The 20,877-nt window shown below is 31.2% G+C and overlaps 1 protein-coding gene across 1 annotated transcript in view; it reads left to right on the top strand.

Annotated features, from left to right (window-relative positions):
* The first annotated feature begins 953 nt into the window (after positions 1-953).
* LOC127725762 (rho GTPase-activating protein 20-like) overlaps positions 954-20,877 on the top strand; it is a 190,903-nt gene continuing 170,979 nt past the window's right edge. Inside the window, exons 1-2 of the mRNA XM_052233001.1 lie at positions 954-1,246; positions 5,969-6,589. Of these exons, the coding sequence (XP_052088961.1) occupies positions 6,038-6,589 (552 nt within the window). The 5' untranslated portion in view covers positions 954-1,246; positions 5,969-6,037. The remainder of the gene's footprint in view (positions 1,247-5,968; positions 6,590-20,877) is intronic.

Genomic DNA, 20,877 nt, shown 5'->3' with positions numbered 1-20,877 from the left:
CGTCACAAATGTATAGTTCCATACTTGATTCATTGGCGAGCGTTATGGCAACCAAAAATATCGTACATGTAAACCCGTGTCATGACGTCAAGGCTTTTACACATTCGAAATTAACTGAATAGTTCTGTAAGTGTTGATGAATTGTTTTGAACGGAACAAAATTGTTAGTACTCGTACACTTTATTGGAATTAAAACTGAATGTTTTTTTTACCGTTTTTTACGCAGTTTATTGAGTTGTAAACTCGGCTTTTTACTCACAAACTTAGCATAAAGTCATTTACATCAATAAACCAGCTCGTTCAATTGAACCTTGACGGCCGTACGGTGATCTATATAGTTAACGGTTAAAGTCTGTTGGTCTCTAGTGGTCTCATTGGTGATCATACCACATCTTCCTATTTTGAATCTTTATCACTCTTGTCTCACTATACTGTAGTTTGGAGCCCCTATTTTGTTACAATTGTAGACTCATTGTAGGTACATGATGTATGAGACTACTATAACATATGTTATACCAGGAACATATATATTGATATACTGTTCCCAGATTATACTGAGCAGTCTCGGATGAGGTAAAGGGTGTCTTATGTGCTGAGTAGTCTTTTTGTAGACTACTAGTGACTAATCTTACCTTAATCATGTTAATAGCTGAATGCTATATCATTATTGAAACGCAATACCATGTCCTGACAATTACGTGGTTTAGATAATAACAAACAATTTCTTTTCATACAAATTTTAAAAGATAAAAGGTAAAAAAACTTCATAAATGTGTCGACATTATCTAATTTCATACTATACTTACACCAAACTAAGTAATTATATATCTTTACTATTAAGAAGCAATTAAGGCGAACATCTCCTCATTTAACGTTCGGCTATTCGAATTGGTTTACTTTTTTAGGTCAAATTAACTTTTTTCACGTTTTCACTCCAGTAACTCATAAAAACTTCCACTTTACAAAGAGATTAAGAGAAATAATGTATTGGATGTGAAATAAAGTTTTATTAAATTTGAACGCGGTTAAAACTCGTTGGAATTTAAACTCGACAGACACTTACGGTAGTCTGTTGTAAAAATAAAGACGGTGTTTTATGTTTATTGTAAAAATTCCTGAGAACCAGTGCAGAGATTTATTGTGTAAACAACGCATGGTCAATAGTAGGAAATAAGCCAGGATCAATATTCATAAATAATTTGACTTTGTGTGTCATATTTTCTACATGATTAGATGATATTAAAAGGTAAGATTTAATTACATATTTCAAATGAAATCTGATATTGTACAAAACTTTTTGTTTAAAATATTAAACGTTATTTAGTTTTAGCACAGACATACAATACAATGATATGTCTCTGGTGTTAGTATTAATTGGATGATGCAAAAGAGGGGTATTAACTTGCACTATCTGGTCTTAAATCACGATAAGGCAGTATATACCCCTTGCAATTTTAAAGTATGCCAAATTTCACCCGTCCCCCCTTTTTTCCGACGAGAAAGAGTTACTGCGTATGATGTAGAAAAAAATATATTCCATTTCAACTAGAATTTATTTTAATACGTATGTGGTAAATCGTACTATACAGGGAGAAATCATTAAATGACCATAACATAATTAGATTGAATACTGTTTAAATTGAATACTGTGGACATTATATGTTATTTGAAAACCAGTAAACCATTTAAACTCAATGACAAACAAGTTATTCGAATATGAAAATATTTTATAATTTTTTCAATAAATACACAAATTATTCTACAAATTTTCTGATATAAATGCGAATAGAGTGTATCATGCATGTGATTGGATTAGTGTATGTTACCAATCTTTATACGGAAAGATTTATTCTACTTAAAAAAATATTTCTCATTTGGGATCTGTGAAAATGTTGTTTTTATTTCTGAATCATAAAACAATCAAATCCAAGGAAGATTACGACGAACCGGTCTTATAAAGAATTTAAGAACAAAAAGGAATATGGGAATGAAGTGGGAGAAGGAAGAATTAGTGCTAATCATTTTAGTATACCAAAACTGTCCTTTTATTGATTTTTTTTAGGAACGAACTTTTCCTGTTTGAAATTCTGGTTCCGCCACAACTTGCTACACCATGCATGTATCATTTTTGCTCAGCAACTTAATATATGTTAAATGCATTCACCAACAATACTATAACATAACTAAACCAAAAGTTCATTACATAGCATGGGAAAATTACATTGAGACATGATCGTGAAACTACATCATCGTTATAGCCAAGTGCTACGATCCGGTCTCCTCCTCGCCACGTGAATAGGAGGGAACGGATCGTAACCATGGGCTTACGAAGATGGTGAAACTATAGCTTTAGGACGTAATTCAATATTTTTGTTTGTCGAATAATGGAAAGGGAAATGCCATATCTCACTACAATGATAAAAGAATACTTCTCTCACTTCAATCCTGTTTTGTAAAGGTTATCACAGCACAAGGAAGGACATATATAACATTGATTTGAATTGAAGAATATAAATTTGATTCTTCCTTATACATATTATTTGCTCCTGGTAAGACATTTCCCTTTAAGATAAGATTCAAACAGAGGCCCTTATCATTAATCACGGGTGTAGTGAAAAGCTGGTACCATTAGAATTTGCAACACCATAAAGCGACTAATAAGCTTGTAAGTAGCGTATCAATCGTACAAAATCTATATTATAATTAAACTTGCTGAGACACTCTGGGAAAACATAACCAAACCATATCTGGCTATCCGTAAAAATTAGTAAGAGACGTGGTATGACCGTAGTTATGATTGTGAATTAAACAACTTTCGCCTAAAGACCAAAAGAAAAATTATAGCTTATAGTAAGGCCTTCAACAATAAAGCAAATTCCATACCGTAGTGACGGCAATGCATACATAGTAAGCCTTGTTCTCCCTCGATTTCATTTATGTACAACTAAAGAAAAAAAAAAGCACATGAGACCAATTTCCGTTCACAGGACACATGTAAATAACAATTCAATTAATTCCATGTGAGAAACACTGATTGATTAATTGATCATTGTTTAACTGAGGTAGATCGGGTGTTTTCCGCCATCTTAGATAGTAAAATAGCAGTAAACAATTGGTCTAGAATTTTAATGAAATATCACGGCAAATTTTGAGAGAGGAGTGAAATTCATTTGTAAGAATTTTCATATAAATGAAGAAATTTGTGTGTCTTATCTATAACTTATACTGAACATTTTTAGTTTTGATTCAACTTTTATTCAATATAGCCATAGTAAGGGAAAATAAATTAGATATTCCAATTTTATAATGGAATGTACAGTAAATTATCATATTTTTTAAATGCGACAGGAAAACAAGAACAGTGTCACATTTTTGTCTTTGATTTTCTTAAAGTAGTTTATAAGACCTTCTCATTTTTATTTTAAAATTCTATCGTTTAATTATCTTTCTATTCACACAAAATTGTTTTTCCCATGTACTTATCTTTTCTGAAATCTGACAGTTTTGCACAGCATGTAACTTGAAAAAAGCCACGTGACCATACTTTTTATTTTATTTAAAAAAAAGCATGATATAAACTATATTTTGTCAAAGTATTAAAACTTTCTATCTTTTTAAATAAAGTTAGAGTCGCGTCAGCACGAAAACTGACTCTTTAAGTTTTGACAACTTTATATTCAAGCAAACGAGCCAGGATGTATTTATTTTTCTTATTTATCAGTAAATAACCGTTAAATGTTTTTTTTAAATTTGTTTTTAAACTCAAAACTTGTTCTACACTTCGATTTTTAAATGGACAAATATTAAAAACAAAAAAAGGTGCTCTCGAATGTTCCAATACTAATAAATGAATATTAACTGACTACATTGTATTAATATGTCACTGATTAATTACAGTGGGTTGTAATTTAAAAAGACCGAGTTTTATCTCGTATGTCCAGTCATGTATTGCGTAGATTTGGAAGGTTTTCCGACTTTATAACTTGGCCCTGCCAAAAATACATTGACCATCGGTACTTTTCTAGACTTTTCGTGCACGACAATCGGCTACAGAATTGGTAAGGCTGACTATGATTTTGAGATCACAGGCACTTAACAGTGCTTAAGTTATGTATATGGATAGTCGACCTCCCAATGGATAGAAACAAGTGCCTTAAATATTGAGGAAAAATATGTCTGTAATAAAAATAGGTATCATAATACAAGTACTTTAGTATCTGAGACTACTAGAAGTCAGACTGAACTAATGATTTGTATCTGACAATACAAATCCTTAGCTGAACACTCTCAATTGGCCACCACAATCACTTTAGACTACACACTAAACTTGTCATGATGTACAAGATCTCACATCATTTAGTCAAGATTCCATGAGACACCATTCTAAAATAATAACTGCAGATCCAAGAACAAGAACACTCCATTACTCACTTTTAGGCACATATATATCTAAAGTTATATATATCTAATTATGATTATAGGCACTAATTTATTTCCGTTCACAATAATTCAATCTCCTAATCTTTAGAGAACAACTTACTTCTGCTGTTCTTTATAGGTATTACGCTCATTTGCATATAAAACCTGGCTGTACATAGTTTTAACCACATTTGCACTATTTAACAATTTATCTGGGACTAATATACTAAGTATAATATTTTAGTCCAAGAATTTTTTCTATATAATACTAAAGTTCCTTATAATTTTATAGGTTAATTAATGTAAATAGACCATGCATGCAATAATAATTTAATCATCAGCCTGCTTGATAGTATACTACAAAACAAAAGAAGTATTGACACCAAGAAAACAGCATGCAACATAGAAAGAAACCATAAAAACAACAATAAATCAAAACAAACAAGTTTGACTACCTCACTTTCCATAGGCAGAGATGTGGTTATTTTCTCTGTATCCATATATATGTATATAGATATTAATTTAAATTGGCATTATTTTACACACTTCAGTAGGTGACATTTAATGAAGAAAGTATGGGTGCAAACCATAGGAATCAACTGAAAGAAAATCACAACAAAAAAAAATCATATCTTTTATTGTCATTTTCATAATGATTTGGTAGATGATAGTTATAGCTAATATTGTGGAGCCAGATGGCGAGGATGTCAGCATATATTTGTTTCTCCTTACCAAAGTTCCTCTGAAAACTTTGTTTAAATAAACAATCTTAGTGATTTTTGGGGGTTTCCCATACCATACATGGACTTCTGCATTCCTGCCTATCTTATTTAGTTGATTGATTGATGTTTAATGCCACTTTCAGCACTATTGTTTATTTCCTGGCAGTCAGTTTTTATTGGTTGAGGAAACCTAAGTGCCCGGAGACAACCACCTTTGGTGGGAAAACTAACAATTAGAGTCAATTAAGATTAGAGTCTAACACACCTGCCACGTGCTGGATTCGAACTCACTACCTCAGTGTTGACAGGCTAGTGATACAGTAGTTGGACTTCTTAGACCACTTGGCCACCGAGGCCCCATATCTTATTTGAAGATGTCAGGCTTCACACATCTTACTTGGAAGACATATTTTTGTATTAAGTGGTAGCTAGCAATCTGTAGAATATATTCATTAATGACGATCAATTCTTTTGAATGGGGAAATATGGTTGGACCCCTCCCTTTATCCTGGGTTGGAACCCCCTTTTAAAAATGGCTTGATCCACCCCTGAAAATGGTTTCAATTTGGGATTTCAAAAAAGCAGTTGACTTCAAGCTTTACATGAATATATGTGAAATTGTCAGTTTGAATCTGATTTATAGTAATAAATTGTTATCTTCACATACTGCTGTGACCAGTAGGGAACCTGTTTAGTGTTAGTAAAGTCTTAAAAGGAATATTTTTTTATATTCTTATAGAAATTGAATCTGTATTGCTTAAAGAGTTGAGTATTATTCTTAGAGCTTTGAGTTGATGATCTTGCTATTTTAATTTTTTTAATTTCAGTTTGAGAACAAGTTGAGAATAGTTAAATGTCCATAACGGAGAAAATGGGCTTAATTCTCATTTAAAACAATGACTGATAGAAGGAGACATTCTGTTGCTGAGATTGTCCCACCAACACCCCATAGTAAAGACAAGAAAAAATGGTCTTTTGATGCATTCAGTCCATTACATCTTGGATTTACATTGCCATCAAAATGGAAGAGGAAATCATCTGCTGATGGAATAGATCCACGTTTGAGAAAACATGCAGATGACCACGATCTTCTGGTTAAACCATCTTTAGGACATAGATCCAAAAGACGTGCTTCAGTGGCTGTTATTGCCACAGAGACTACTTGTACACTTGAAAAAAGTAGCCATCACCATGGCAGCTTTTTGTCACTATGGAAAAGAAGGTCATCCATTCAAGTTGAACAGACAGTCACTGTTGAACAGAAAAGTTCTCCTGAGGAGGAAAGACCGAGATCTGAGGTACCCAGGAGACGAGCCTCCATTGCAGTGCCACATCTTAATATTCCTGAACACAAAATCATATTCAAATCTCCTAAATCCAAGTCAAAGAAACACAGTAAAGAATATTTCCTGGCTGTAGTTAACCTCACCAATGGTGATATAAGATGGGTAAGTAAACAGTAAAGAATATTTCCTGGCTGTAGTTTACCTAACCAATGGTGATATAAGATGGGTAAGTAAACAGTAAAGAATATTTCTTGGCTGTAGTTTGCCTAACCAATGGTGATATAAGATGGGTAAGTAAACAGGAAATATCCTGGCTGTAGTTTACCTAACCAATGGTGATATAAGATGGGTAGGTAAAAAGTAAAGAATATTTCTTGGCTGTAGTTTGCCTAACCAATGGTGATATAAGATGGGTAAGTAAACAGGAAATATCCTGGCTGTAGTTTACCTAACCAATGGTGATATAAGATGGGTACGTAAACAGTAAAGAATATTTCCTGGCTGTAGTTTACCTAACCAATGGTGATATAAGATGGGTAAGTAAACAGGAAATATCCTGGCTGTAGTTTGCCTAACCAATGGTGATATAAGATGGGTAATAAACAGTAAAGAATATTTCCTGGCTGTAGTTTACCTTACCAATGGTGATATAAGATGGGTAAGTAAACAGTAAAGAATATTTCCTGGCTGTAGTTTACCTAACCAATGGTGATATAAGATGGGTAAGTAAACAGGAAATATCCTGGCTGTAGTTTGCCTAACCAATGGTGATATAAGATGGGTAATAAACAGTAAAGAATATTTCCTGGCTGTAGTTTACCTAACCAATGGTGATATAAGATGGGTAAGTAAACAGGAAATATCCTGGCTGTAGTTTACTTAACCAATGGTGATATAAGATGGGTAAGTAAACAGGAAATATCCTGGCTGTAGTTTACCTAACCAATGGTGATATAAGATGGGTAAGTAAACAGTAAAGAATATTTCCTGGCTGTAGTTTACCTAACCAATGGTGATATAAGATGGGTAAGTAAACAGGAAATATTCTGGCTGTAGTTTGCCTAACCAATGGTGATATAAGATGGGTAAGTAAACAGTAAAGAATATTTCTTGGCTGTCGTTTACCTAACCAATGGTGATATAAGATGGGTAAGTAAACAGTAAAGAATATTTCTTGGCTGTCGTTTACCTCACCAATGGTGATATAAGATGGGTAAGTAAACAGTAAAGAATATGTCTTGGCTGTCGTTTACCTAACCAATGGTGATATAAGATGGGTAAGTAAACAGTAAAGAATATTTCCTGGCTGTAGTTTACCTAACCAATGGTGATATAAGATGGGTAAGTAAGAGAATGAAGAGGTCATGTAAGTCTTCATATCTGTCGCATATCAGTCAAATTCACTTCACTCAACTCAATTTGTTTAACCATTTCAGTTTATTTATAGAGATAAAATACTATCAAATTATTTGGTATTGTAAAAAAAGATATGCTCTTTCTGACTAGACATTTGTCCATTCTTAGAGACTTTATTTTATATTAACTAGTTGAACTACAGGTTAAACATAAGTGGAGGTAAAACCACTATTTGTTACTTAGGAGTAAGTTTAGCAGTATTTGTGAGAGGCCAGTAAATAACTAAAATCTTCTGACTTTTGGAGACTTCATTCACACGGATTAGTGGACTAGCGGATTAATCGAAGTAAATTTGTCTTCCAAATATTAATTTAGGTCAATTTGTATTTGCCCAAAGTAACTTTTGTTTTATATTATGCTGTTGAAATTTGAATTATAATTTATCAGTCCTTTTGACTAGCACATAACAAACTTCTGTCATATTTGTTTTTAGCTCACCATTCCGAAGGAACTGTGAGCTTTAGCCATCACTTGGCGTCCGTCGTCGTCCGTCTGGTGTAAACTATTTCAAACATCTTCTCCTCTGAAACTACTGAACCAATTTCAACCAAACTTAAGCTGAATGATTCTTAGGGTATCTAGAATAAAGATTGTGTTTTATTTTCTGTTTCGTCAAATAACATGGCCGCCATGGCTAAAAATAGAACATAGCGGTAAAATGCAGTTTTTGGCTTATATCTCAAAAACCAAAGCAGTTAGAGCAAATCTGACATGGGGTGAAAGTGTTCATTAGGTAATGTTCTATCAGCCCTGAAATTTTGCAGATGAATCTAATAACCCATTGTTGGTTTGCTGCCACTAAATTGGTAATTTTAAGGAAATTTTGCAGTTTTTGGTTATCTTGAATAGTATTAATGATAAAGATAAACTGTAAACAGCAAATATGTTCAGCAAAGTAAGATCTACAAATAAGTTTTATATGACCAACATTGTCAATTGACCCCTTAAAGAGTTATTGCCCTTTAAGGACAATTTTACACAATTTGTTTATCATGTTTTCTAACTTTAAAAAACTTCTCCTCTGAAACCACTGAACCAATTCCAACCAAACTTAAGCTGAATGATCCTTAGGGTATCTAGAATAAAGATTGTGATTTATTTTCTGTTTAGTCAAAAAACATGGCCACAATGGCTAAAAATAGAACATAGGGGTAAAATGCAGTTTTTGGCTTATATCTAAAAAACCAAAGGAGTTAGAACAAATCTGACAAGGTATAAAAGTGTTCATTAGGTAAAGTTCTATCAGCCCTGAAATTTTCAGATGAATCTAATAACCCATTGTTGGGTTGCTGCCACTAAATTGGTAATTTTAAGGAAATTTTGCAGTTTTTGGTTATTATCTTGAATAGTTTTAATGATAAAGATAAACTGTAAACAGCAAATATGTTCAGCAAAGTAAGATCTACAAATAAGTTTAATATGACCAAAATTGTCAATTGACACCTTAAGGAGTATTGCCCTTTGAGGACAATTTTACACAATTTGTTTATCATGTTTTCTAACTTTAAAAAATCTTCTCCTCTGAAACTACTGAACCAATTCCAACCAAACTTAAGCTGAATGATCCTTAGGGTATCTAGAATAAAGTTTGTGTTTTATTTTCTGTTTCGTTTAAAAACATGGCTGCCATGGCTAAAATTAGAACATAGGGGTAAAATGAAGTTTTTGGCTTATATCTCAAACACTTAAGCAATTAGAGCAAATTTGATGAGAGGTTAAAATGTTCATTAGGCCAAGTTCTATCATCCATGAAATTTTCAGATGAATCTAACAGTCCATTATGGAGTTGCTGCCACTAAATTGGTAATTTTAAGGAATTTTGCAGTTTTTGGTTATCTTGAATATTATTAATGATAAAGATAAACTATGAACAGCAAAAATGTTCAGCAAAGTAAGATCTACAAATAAGTTAATATGACCAAAATTGTCAAATGTGTCCTTAAGGAGTTTTGCCCTTTAAAGACAATTTTTCACAATTTGTTCATCTAGTTTGCTTACTTTAAATCTTCTCCTTTGAAACTGCTGAATCAATTTCAGCCAAACTTGGGCAGAATAAGTTTCAGAGTATCTAGTATAAATTTTGTATTTTATTTCCTTGTACGTCAAGAAACATAGCCACTATGGCTAAAATGGAACATAAGGGTAAAATGTATTTCTTTGCTTTTGAAGAAAATATGACAGATACAAAGAACATTTCAATGGAATATTTAAGCCACTCATTAATATATATTAAAAAGCAAAAATAATCATTGATGAAAGATTTAAGCAAAAAATTACAGGTGAGCGATTCAGGCTCTTGAGAGCCTCTTGTTTGTAAATTGTTTTGTTCTAAATGAGGCCGTTAGTTTTCACAATTGAATTGTTTCATATTTTTCATGTCGGGGCCTTTTATAGCCGACCATACGGTATGGGTTTTTCTCATTGTTGAAGGCCATATGGTTGCCTATAATTGCTTACATCCACTTCACTTGAACTTTGATGGATAGTTGTCTCATTGGCATTCATACCACCTACTTATGTTTATATTGAAATATCCAAATATAATGACCAACCTATGTAAACAGAGTACTTCTTTTGGAATTAATAACTAATTATTGATGTAAACTTCTACAGTGGTGTAGATTTTGTCTTCTATATATATGAGATATGCATTGTTTAAGTGATGTCCACTATAAACATTAACTGGTTTTCACATTCCATAGAGGATTGATCAGTTTGACTAGTCTGACTTCTCATGAATTTCCATAGTTTTAAAAGCAGTTGATAAGAATTTATAGAACAGACTTTACCTTTCTTGTTAAGTTTACAAATTATAAAATCTTATATTAGAGAAAAATTTGCAAATCAATACTTATAAATTTTATACAAATATCTGTCTAGAAAAAGTGGATTTTGTAAAGTTTTGTAAAGTTGTATGAATAACAGATGGTAGGTATTAACAGTAAATATGTAACAGGAAGCATTTTGGGGGGAATGTAGATGATTGGTGTTAGGTCATTTTACAGGTAGACGGAAATATCAGGAATAAACTCATAGCTGGAAACATACATTTTGTTTCTTATTCCAAAATAAAAGTTATAAGAAGGACACTTTTCTTTTTGTCCTTTGAATAAAAAGTGACCAAAACCACACATAGCCTCCCCCCCCCCCCCCACCAAAAAAAATTAAAAAAAATTAGACCTCTTATATAATAGTAATAGTACATGAAGATGTTGAAGATACCTAATAGCTTTTGGGATAAGGCTTTTTTTTATAACTTAGTATCTTATTTAAAGAACGACTCTAGAAATGCCCTTTTTGAGTGTATTTTGTTCATTTTGGCATGATAATTAGGTCACTGTGACATTGTGATTGATATTTCTTCACTAACATGGTTAGATTATACATTGTATTATTATATTCATTTGGCAATGAAATAAATATAATTTTTGAAGGTTATTACATTATCACATGGACATATAAATGCATAGTTTGATTCTTGGAAAAGAACACTGCTAAAGGTGAAACCAGCACTAGCTGTTTCTACTGTGAAATAAAATTTACTCAAAATAATTTTGTTCTGTCCTTATACATTTGGTGATGTTTTGTTTGTAAACACAGTATATATATGTATATAAATATGTCACCTAGACAAGGCATAGTACTTTTAAATCATATTTCTAAAGAAAACACAATTGATACAATATCCAACGATTCAGACAAAGATTAAAGGATATAAATGTGGAAATACGGTTGTTTAAATATTTTTTATGATTTGAAATTAAAGATATGCTATCTTTTACAAACAGTTTAGTACTTTCAGAGAATTTTAACTTGTAAATATTTACTTCTGTAGTGAAATGGGGAAATAATTGAAAGTCTTTAAGGACAATTTATGTCTACACATACATTACTAATACGTAATTAAAATCACATTGATAAATTGAAGGAAACTATTATTGAAATTTAAAAAAAAGTATTTCAAACAAAATCCCCACATATTTATTTTTTATTCCAAATTCTATTTTAAAATTATGAACAGGATTTGTGGTGGAAATGTTAAATTCTATAGTTCAAAACAATTGTTTTCAGAATTTTTCTACAGCTACTGTTAACAATGGTGTTTTGATTTTTCCTAGTTGTTATTTAACTTGGCGTAAGTCCGGTAAAGAAGAGACACATATAACAGGCTTAGTTTTATTGTATGTCTGAGATGATTCAAATGCCTTTGGTTTCATGGGTTGGGAAGCAATAAAACATCCCCATGTATCTTTTGAGGGATTTTATATTCAAACATACTTTCAAGTACTGACTGTGTAGATTTACAATACTTTTTATTGGATTATTAAAGCAAGTATGCATTGTTGAAAGCATTAGAATGATTTACTTTGTTCGTTTTTCAGTGAAAGTCTTTGAATTGTAAAGGTGACATTTTTCATAATAGATGAACAGATAATTTATTTGAAACAGTTTTAAAACGTGTTGTTGCAGTATAGACCACATCAAGTATAAATTCTTTAGAAGTTTTATGTAACAAATAGATTTAAATGTTCAAATTAAAACTTCAAAAATAAAAATTAAACAAAAAATTAAAACAGGATACAAATATATAGACTTTTATCTATTTAATGAGCAATATATACTTGTATGTTAATGTATATGTACCTTAGGGATACTTTCTCCAAACTTGATAAAAACTTTTAATGCATTGTTTTTGTATCTTATTCATGTTTGGAAGAGTTTTTCTTATTCATAGTTGTGAATGGCATTGCCAAGTTCAAAGGAGAAGGTCCACACTAAAAAATAAAAAAAAATTAAATTCACCAGTTATGGGCATATGACACAGTAGCAAGGGCAGATAATAATGCATCCAAATTTTCTGCGTTGTTTTCAAATTTGAAAGTCTTTGCAAAGAAACAATAAACATGTTGTGTATTTAAGCACCCAAAATCTACTGCTGTGCATACAATTTGTGGGAATTGAACACTGTTTACTTTAATTATCAATAAATTTATTCATATAGCTGTTTTGTCTAAGGCAGGATGCTGTTGCATTAAGAATACACTGTGACATTATTTAGCGCCAAGAAGGGGAAATGGGATCTACAGCATTAAAAAATTAGATTTTCAATCTCTTGCTAAATTAGCACTTTGACCCCATTTTTTCTTTGCAATCATCTATGCACTACTTCAGGAATGTTATATTGAAATAAGAAGAAAAAAATCAGTGGTAGATTTTTTTCTATTTATACATTTCTATTGGCAAATAAATGCCTATCTTAAGGACTTTCTGAAAGGCTTATAAATTAAGGAACACTTTAGTTTAAACAATAAGGAACACTTTGCAAAGAAATGGGTGAAGATATCTCTTTTCGTTTCAAAGTTATATTTTCAGAGATCTTTTCTGTATCGTGTGTCCTTAAGCACTGGTTAATAGTGTTCCTATATACATTAACTCATTATCGAATTATAAATTTTCTGTTCTTAAAGATCAATCTTTACAGAAGTCGTGAACAAATCTTATGTGCAATTTTTAAAAATTTTAAATAGCCATACTTGTAAACATGTAAATAAATAATATGTTACAAATATTACAATTGGTTTTGTATTTATTCATGTACCATACAAACTTAACAGACAGATGCAAAGTCAGTTCAAATTGTCATTGTTACTATTATTTAATAAAACCATAGAGAGAGAGAAAAAGGAATTAATCTGTTGATTAAAAATGCATATTTGCTATTCTAAGGCCATATATACACGAATATTTGTTTGTTTTGTTTTTTACCCGATATGGGTCAACGATGAAATACATGTAGTTTATTTTTATATGTAGTCAAATCACTTCAGAGATAAATCATAAACAGAATTAATTAGCAAGCTTCAATCAACTGTCTTGAGTTTTCAATTTTTTTTATGATATATAATCACACACCTAGCAAAGTTTCTATATTAGTTTTAATTTTCAAATAGGAAAATTCAGATCAAAATGGTGATTACCATACACTTTCAAGGATGTAAGAAAAACGTGTTTGTGTGGTGTTCAAGATAACAGATATATTGAATAGATAATGATTTTAAGTTGATATTATTTGACATAAAAAGTAAAGATAACATGTTGAAAATCAAAAACAATATATAAAGTTATTGATATATCATTAACTCTTCACATACCTACTTAAGTACTTATAAAGCGAATAAACTGACTTTTATTATAAATATAAATAAGACTGTTATAAGGAATTGACTTTAAAAACTTGTTATGCAATAAAGCATTTCAATAATAGGCCATGGTTTTCAATTGTTCCATGAAGGTTTAAAGCAAGTTAAATTGAATAATTTTGAGGAAGTGTCATGTAAAGATAGTTAACATATATGTTCTTATCACTGATTGGGTTTCTTTAAAAGTACAGAAATATTAAATAGATATTATATAACAGAGAGAGAGAGGGAGAGAGAGAGTTAATTGAATTCTATCTATTGATTACAAACAGGATCAACACACAGTGGAAGACTTTTGAGATATATTTTTTTGTGATTTTAATGTTGAAATAATTTGATATGAATGCTAATGTGTACACTACAGGTAGTCACATTTGTACAATAAGATCTGTTAAGAAGTAATGAAAGGCCTAGTATGAGCTTAAGTTATGCTATTCGATCAAAGGAGATGTGTAGTATACGTCATTGAGACAGCAACCCGATGATAAAAGTTAACTAAAAGGCATCTAGAAAGCAACATACATTCTAGATAGTCTAAGGTCTACAAAAGTTGTGAATAAATTAAAAAGAAACGATCAAGGGACTTCTATCAACACCAAACTAAATAAAATTCTCAAGCGTTTTTTTTATATTAATTTGTCCTTGGAATTTCAGCTACCGGTAATTGTTTTTTTTGTCCTGGTCAGTACTGTCTTGAAAAGCTTTGTTTATCTACTGAATCTACTGCCCCAGTCAAAACTGATATTGATCTGAACTAATATGGGACATTCCTTGTATTATAGGCCTTTCCAATGACTACAGAGACTTTAAATGAAATATTGAATACAAAGTAATTAAAACATTAGTGGTTCCTTTTTCTGAGTTGATGGATTTCTTTGTCTAGAAGAAGATTTTTCACCATTGTACATTATGAATAAAGAAAAATCTTCCTATATCTGATTTAGATGTACTTAGAAGAAGTTGGATGCATACATCTAAAATGCTCAGGAAATTAAAGCCAAAGATCACATACATATATATCTTAACGGCCAGCAAAAATAATAATCAGCTTTGCATGACAGAGTTGCAATCTTAGTTTTTTGCCAAATTTACAAAATCTATCAACAGTTTTTATTGAGTAATTTGTAGCTGGCATAATTTCAGAATTACATCAATTGATCCTTACTGAGATCCAAACTAGTAGCAAATATTTACACATTATTATATTAAAAGTTTCACATGGAAGTCACATGAATATTTCACAGACGTTTTCCTGGTCCATCAAGTTTTAATTCAAACAATAAACATTGTAATATAAATTATCCACTCGTAAACCTTAGTGAAAATTTCATAGGTAGTTAACTAGCATGCATGGCCAAATATAAATCATAGAAACATTGGAGAACGCAACCTTGTGATCTTTTTAGTAAATTTTTATTTAAGTAACGACTTTCTAAAGAAAATATTATTGAGCATTGTTTTATTTAGAAAGGAGTCATAAAGTTTAATGTCTTTTTGTATATATAAATTTGGGTCAATATTTGGTTAATGTTTTAATTGTTACAATTTTTTAACCTGTTTTTGTCATTTTGCTTGTAATGAGATTTATAATATAAGGACTTAAGAATTTGAATGAATTTAAATGGGTTTGCCAAAAAGATAAAAACAGTATGATATCAATTAATTTAGAAATTTTTGTCCCTGAGTTGTAACATCAAAAGCTGTTGAAGATACCTATTTAATTAAAAAAAACCAACATGAATAACAAATAATTGCATTACATGTATGATTCTTAAGAAACTGCACTTTTGATTGGCTGACAATAATCTAGGCATTCCAAAATCATATTTTATTTCTCAATAAATTGCATTATTCGTGACTTCATGTGCTTCCCATGACAATGTCACATCAAAGCATAGGAAAACAATTGAAAAGCTAATATTTCATGGTTGTAGCATTTAAATGTAATCATAAAAATTGAATGCTTCTTTTTATAGTTTTATAGGGATGTAAAAGTGTTATTTGTGCACATATTTTTATTATGAAGTGCATCTGAACGTCATACAAAAGCCCGTGCATCGGTCAACACTTTTACACTTCTTTCAAATTTCAAAAAGAAGCATTCAACTTATTCTTGGAGAATCTTCATTGAGTCACAGGAGTCAGAAATTTTAAGACCAAGTTGCGATCATCAAATTTAAAAGGAATTGAAGGATTGAAATCACAGGTTTTTACAATATTTTTCATTATGAAATAATTGTGTACATTTTGGAAAAAAAAATTGACTATTGAGATTGAGAGTCGAGTAAGATCATGAGACTGATACATGTATATTAGTACATTTACAGTACACTTGGATTTTCCATGTGTATCTATCTGATTCTCATCTGATGATACACGTTATTTTGTCACTGAAACATCAGTATTAAAAGTACAGTTGTTTGTTTTATTTGGTATTTATGAAATATTTCTCTTAAATTATACATTGTACAACAATGTTTTTTTTTATTATTAATGTTGATTATTTTTCAATGCTTTACGACTACATAACTCTTGAGAAACTAGTTTTCTATAAATTGACATAACCTCTGAAAATATGAGATAGTTTAAAGATAACATTGATATAGACTGAAATAAACTTGATTAAGATTGATTGCACCATCCATTTGTTGATACTAAAATTAAATCCCGATCACAAGTGCTTTGATTCTAAATAAAATAACTATAACATCTTTGTTTAAGATTAGTAACATAATAGTTTGTATAGTAGCCAAAGCTTTGTAATTATACCGCAGCTTTAAAAAAGTGGGGGTATACTGTTTTACCTCCGTCTGTCCGTCTGTCCATCCATCCGTCTGTCCATCCGTTCGCCTGTCCCATAAATATTTTTCGTTGCATCTTTCTCAGGAACTGCATTACAAGGATTTCTGAAATTTGGTTTCAGGGTTTATATGAGTCAGCTATACCATGTGATGCGTTTTCAGATTCATACTTTTAGCGGGGCGGGGTATCATTAATTAATGAGCAGTAGCTCACAGATTCACTTGTTTGTCTTATTGCAATATGTCTTGGATTTGTAAGTTTAAATTGTTAAGAAACATTGAGGCTTTGACTCAAAGTTTTGGTGAATCAGACTTTTTTGCATTGAAGATGAATTATATACTAATAAATGATAAACACTTGTCTTGTCAACTAAGGTCAGATGTAGAAATGGTTGTAGAATAATTAAATTTTTGCTCCATGCAAAGATCATTTTGTGCAAACTTAGTTTTAAGGTATTGTGGAAAAGTGAGCAAATAAATATCCTTAAGTTGTTTCATGCAGCTTTGACTAGTTTTAATGAACATTCCAGATTTCTGTTTAGTAGCTGGTTTTAATCTACATGACCACAATCAGTATGCTAAAAAGGATAAATGAATGGATGTTAAATGTCCAGCATAAAATATTACATTCATCTTTAGGACAATCATGTTAAATTGATCAGAATTTTACACCCACTTTATACTGGACTGGCACACTCAGCCAGACTTTAAATGTGTTAGTTCACCAGGAAACTGATGACAGGACGACATATCTACCCCTCACATGTCTCCCCCTCTGGACAAAATTATTCCATATAAACCAACTGTCTTGCTAATACTCATAAATTCTGTGTGCTTATAACAAGTAAATACCAATTTTAAAGTTTTTGGTTTGACATGGCTTAATTGCTATTGAACCCATAACTCCTGCTAAGACAGGCTAGCTTTAATGAGACCACAATTATAGTTGAATAAAAGGAGACAGGAGGATTATATATCAAAGAGATAGCAATACAATTAAACATCAAAATAAAAACGAAATATTGAAATAAGGAGATGTGATACTGATTGCCAATCAGCCAGAGACCAAATGATGTGGATGTTAGCAACTCTAGGTTATGGTATGGCCTTCAAAAATGAGCAAAACCAGTACTGCATAGAAAGCTATAAAAGCCCTGGCATGACAAACTGTGGATAGTTCATTTGTTTTTACATAAGTACACAAATGTTCTTAAAAAAAGCAATGCTGGCTGTTAGACAGTTCACCAATTCAGAATCTAAAGTGTTCAGGGACATAATTTCAAAACTTTTCAGCGAAATGAAGTGATTGTGATTGATTAACAACATTCTAAATAATTGATACACAGCCAGTGGTGTAACATGACTTTCATTTTTGTTTTATAGAATGAAAGTACTCCTAGTCTTGTCCTCTAGATTCTGGAATTATAATTGAATTGTGAGATAAATGTATCTTAAAAAAAATAAAACAAAAGTAAGGTGTTATCTGCCTTCTAACTAAAAGTCAAAAGATTGGTACCCATGTAGTAATGTGATATTCTATATGACAGTTCAATCTTGGTTATATTTCTTAGACTTTAACTTACTTAAAGAATCAGTCATTATGTTACAACTAAGTTGCACTGCTATTTATATGCTATTAGGTTTTATGAAAATAAAAATTGCAGGTTATTGCTTTGATGGATAAATCAAGAAGCTTTACCCCCTACAAAGAAAGTCTTGGGTTATAAATGAATCAGTCTACTGTCTGTTTTTAATGCATTAACCAATAATTATGGTTTTGTAATAGTTTGTCCAAAATTATGTCTGCTTCAACATGGACATTTTGACTGTTTTCAGAACCTTCCTTGTCATCACCACACTTCCTGTATGATTTATTGTAGCTACTTGAAACTTGTTATGTTCTTAGGTACTAATATACAAATCCAGTATATTATATGTCCATTTGAACTTGCAAATAATCCCTGTTCAAAACATTATGAAAACAGGATATGTGGTATGATTGCCAATGAGACAATTATCCATCAGAGTCCATTAGATGACAAAAGATTAAAGCAACTCATATCACCACTACTTTTACAAGGTTTATAGTATTATGTGAAATAACATTAACGATACCAATTTTACTTCACCAGATGCATTATTTCGACAATTAGTGTCTCTTCAGTGATGCTCATGGCCAAAAAATTTGAAAATCCCAAACCAGCAATACAAATGTTCAAGCTATGTGTTAATATTGAAGATCATATTGTACAGATAGTTTTATAGGTTAGATATTCTGGTCTAACAAGTTAATTTATAGTGTTAGTCACCCCTATTTAGTGAAACCTTTTAATCTTATTCAAAACCCATCTTAAGTCCTTGCAACTGATCTCATATTACCAATTGTATAAATGAAATGTTGTACTCTAATAGATCTTAATGTGCATTATACTCTTACAGACCTTAATGTGCAGATGTGCATGTGGGTCGTATGTCCCACTCCACTTAGCGTTTTGAAATCATATCAGTACCTGGCAACCATTGTAATTAAAACTCCTTCTACATGATTTATATAGTATATAAATGAACACTTTAATAGATCCTAAAAAACAGTTCTTGAAACTTACTGGTTGGATGTAAAGTAAGATGTGATAATGGTCTTCCTATTAGTGGACTCTTTACAGACATTTATATTTTGAAATTCACTCAATCATTCACATCTTTTGCTGATACTTGCTGATACTGCATTTTGTTTAAGATTATGATATCAGTTTAAATTGCATCCATATTTAGACATTACTGTATACTGATACCTCAGTTAAATTTGATAACAGTGATAAGGAATAAAACCACTAATTCATAGCCCATTGCTTTCTATGTTAATTTCTGCAATTTCAAGCATCCATAGCTCTTTGTCTTGAGTTAAAAAAAAGTGACAGTCATTTCATGTCAAAACTATACATTATCCTAACTTGTGCTGAAAAATTCTTCATTACCTTTATTTGCATATTAGAGTGCACTGGTTCCTGGAAGTTCGGTAGTATTTTAAAAAGCAGGTACTTCTGATCTGAGCAACAGGGCAAATATGCCCTCCTATTCAAATTTCATATATTTTTTTAAAAGAAACTTTCATCAAGAATTCTATTATAAGTGACCCCTTGTCCAGAATGTTTTCATTTGATATAAAAATTACCCAAATATTTTACTTACTGACAAAGTAACAGCTATGTGCTAAGGAACTATTTTATTTAAAATATGTACTACTTTCCTTTATGTTCTTTCTGACAGGGCCCAAATTAGTGGTTCTATACCATAAAAAGAGAAATGCATAATTTTATGCCTTGCACATAAATATGAAAGGGGCACATAAAGTTACTCATTGCCTGACCGTTTTGTTTGTAATCCTCTGTCCTTCAAGTAGTGTAAGCTCTGTGTGTGTTGGTGAATTTTTAATCAAATTATATTCTGATTATCAGTGCTTTCCACCATTGCAATCTTCTTATGCAATATGGCACAACTTAATAATTTGGTCACACTAACCTACATTCTACCAACACATGCATCTCTTAAGTATTTTGTTCAATGAATTTAGTTAGTGATATATATGGCAGTTGCAATCAAATAATAGGCAACTCCATGAACCAATTTGTCTTCAGCAAAGCTATTGGCCAAACCAGTAGTATGTTACCATCTGCAAAATGTTTGTAAAGCTTCATCTTAAAATTAGATAATTATTACATAATAAGTGGTTATGTTTATAATGTTCAGTCTTTAAATAGAATTGTAATACCAGAGTGAATTGATAAGACAAAGCTGTGCTGACCAGAATAAACAGATTACAGGTGATCTGAAAGTTAATTAAAATCTCCTGCCAGACTCCCACAGATTCTGGAATGATAATAAGAATTCATTTAATGATTAAAACATTTTTTTCCTTTCATTGACTAGATTATACACATCTTTTTCAAAGAATGAGTGAATGGATCACAGCAGTTATGCAAAAAAAGTAAATGCTTTTGTATTTTGAAAGTCATTGTCAAAAAAGAAATTTGCC

The sequence above is a fragment of the Mytilus californianus genome, unplaced genomic scaffold, assembly GCF_021869535.1.
Source record: "Mytilus californianus isolate M0D057914Y unplaced genomic scaffold, xbMytCali1.0.p SCAF_15, whole genome shotgun sequence".
NCBI classification, from domain to species: domain Eukaryota; kingdom Metazoa; phylum Mollusca; class Bivalvia; order Mytilida; family Mytilidae; genus Mytilus; species Mytilus californianus.
This window is presented reverse-complemented; position numbering and strand designations above follow the sequence as displayed.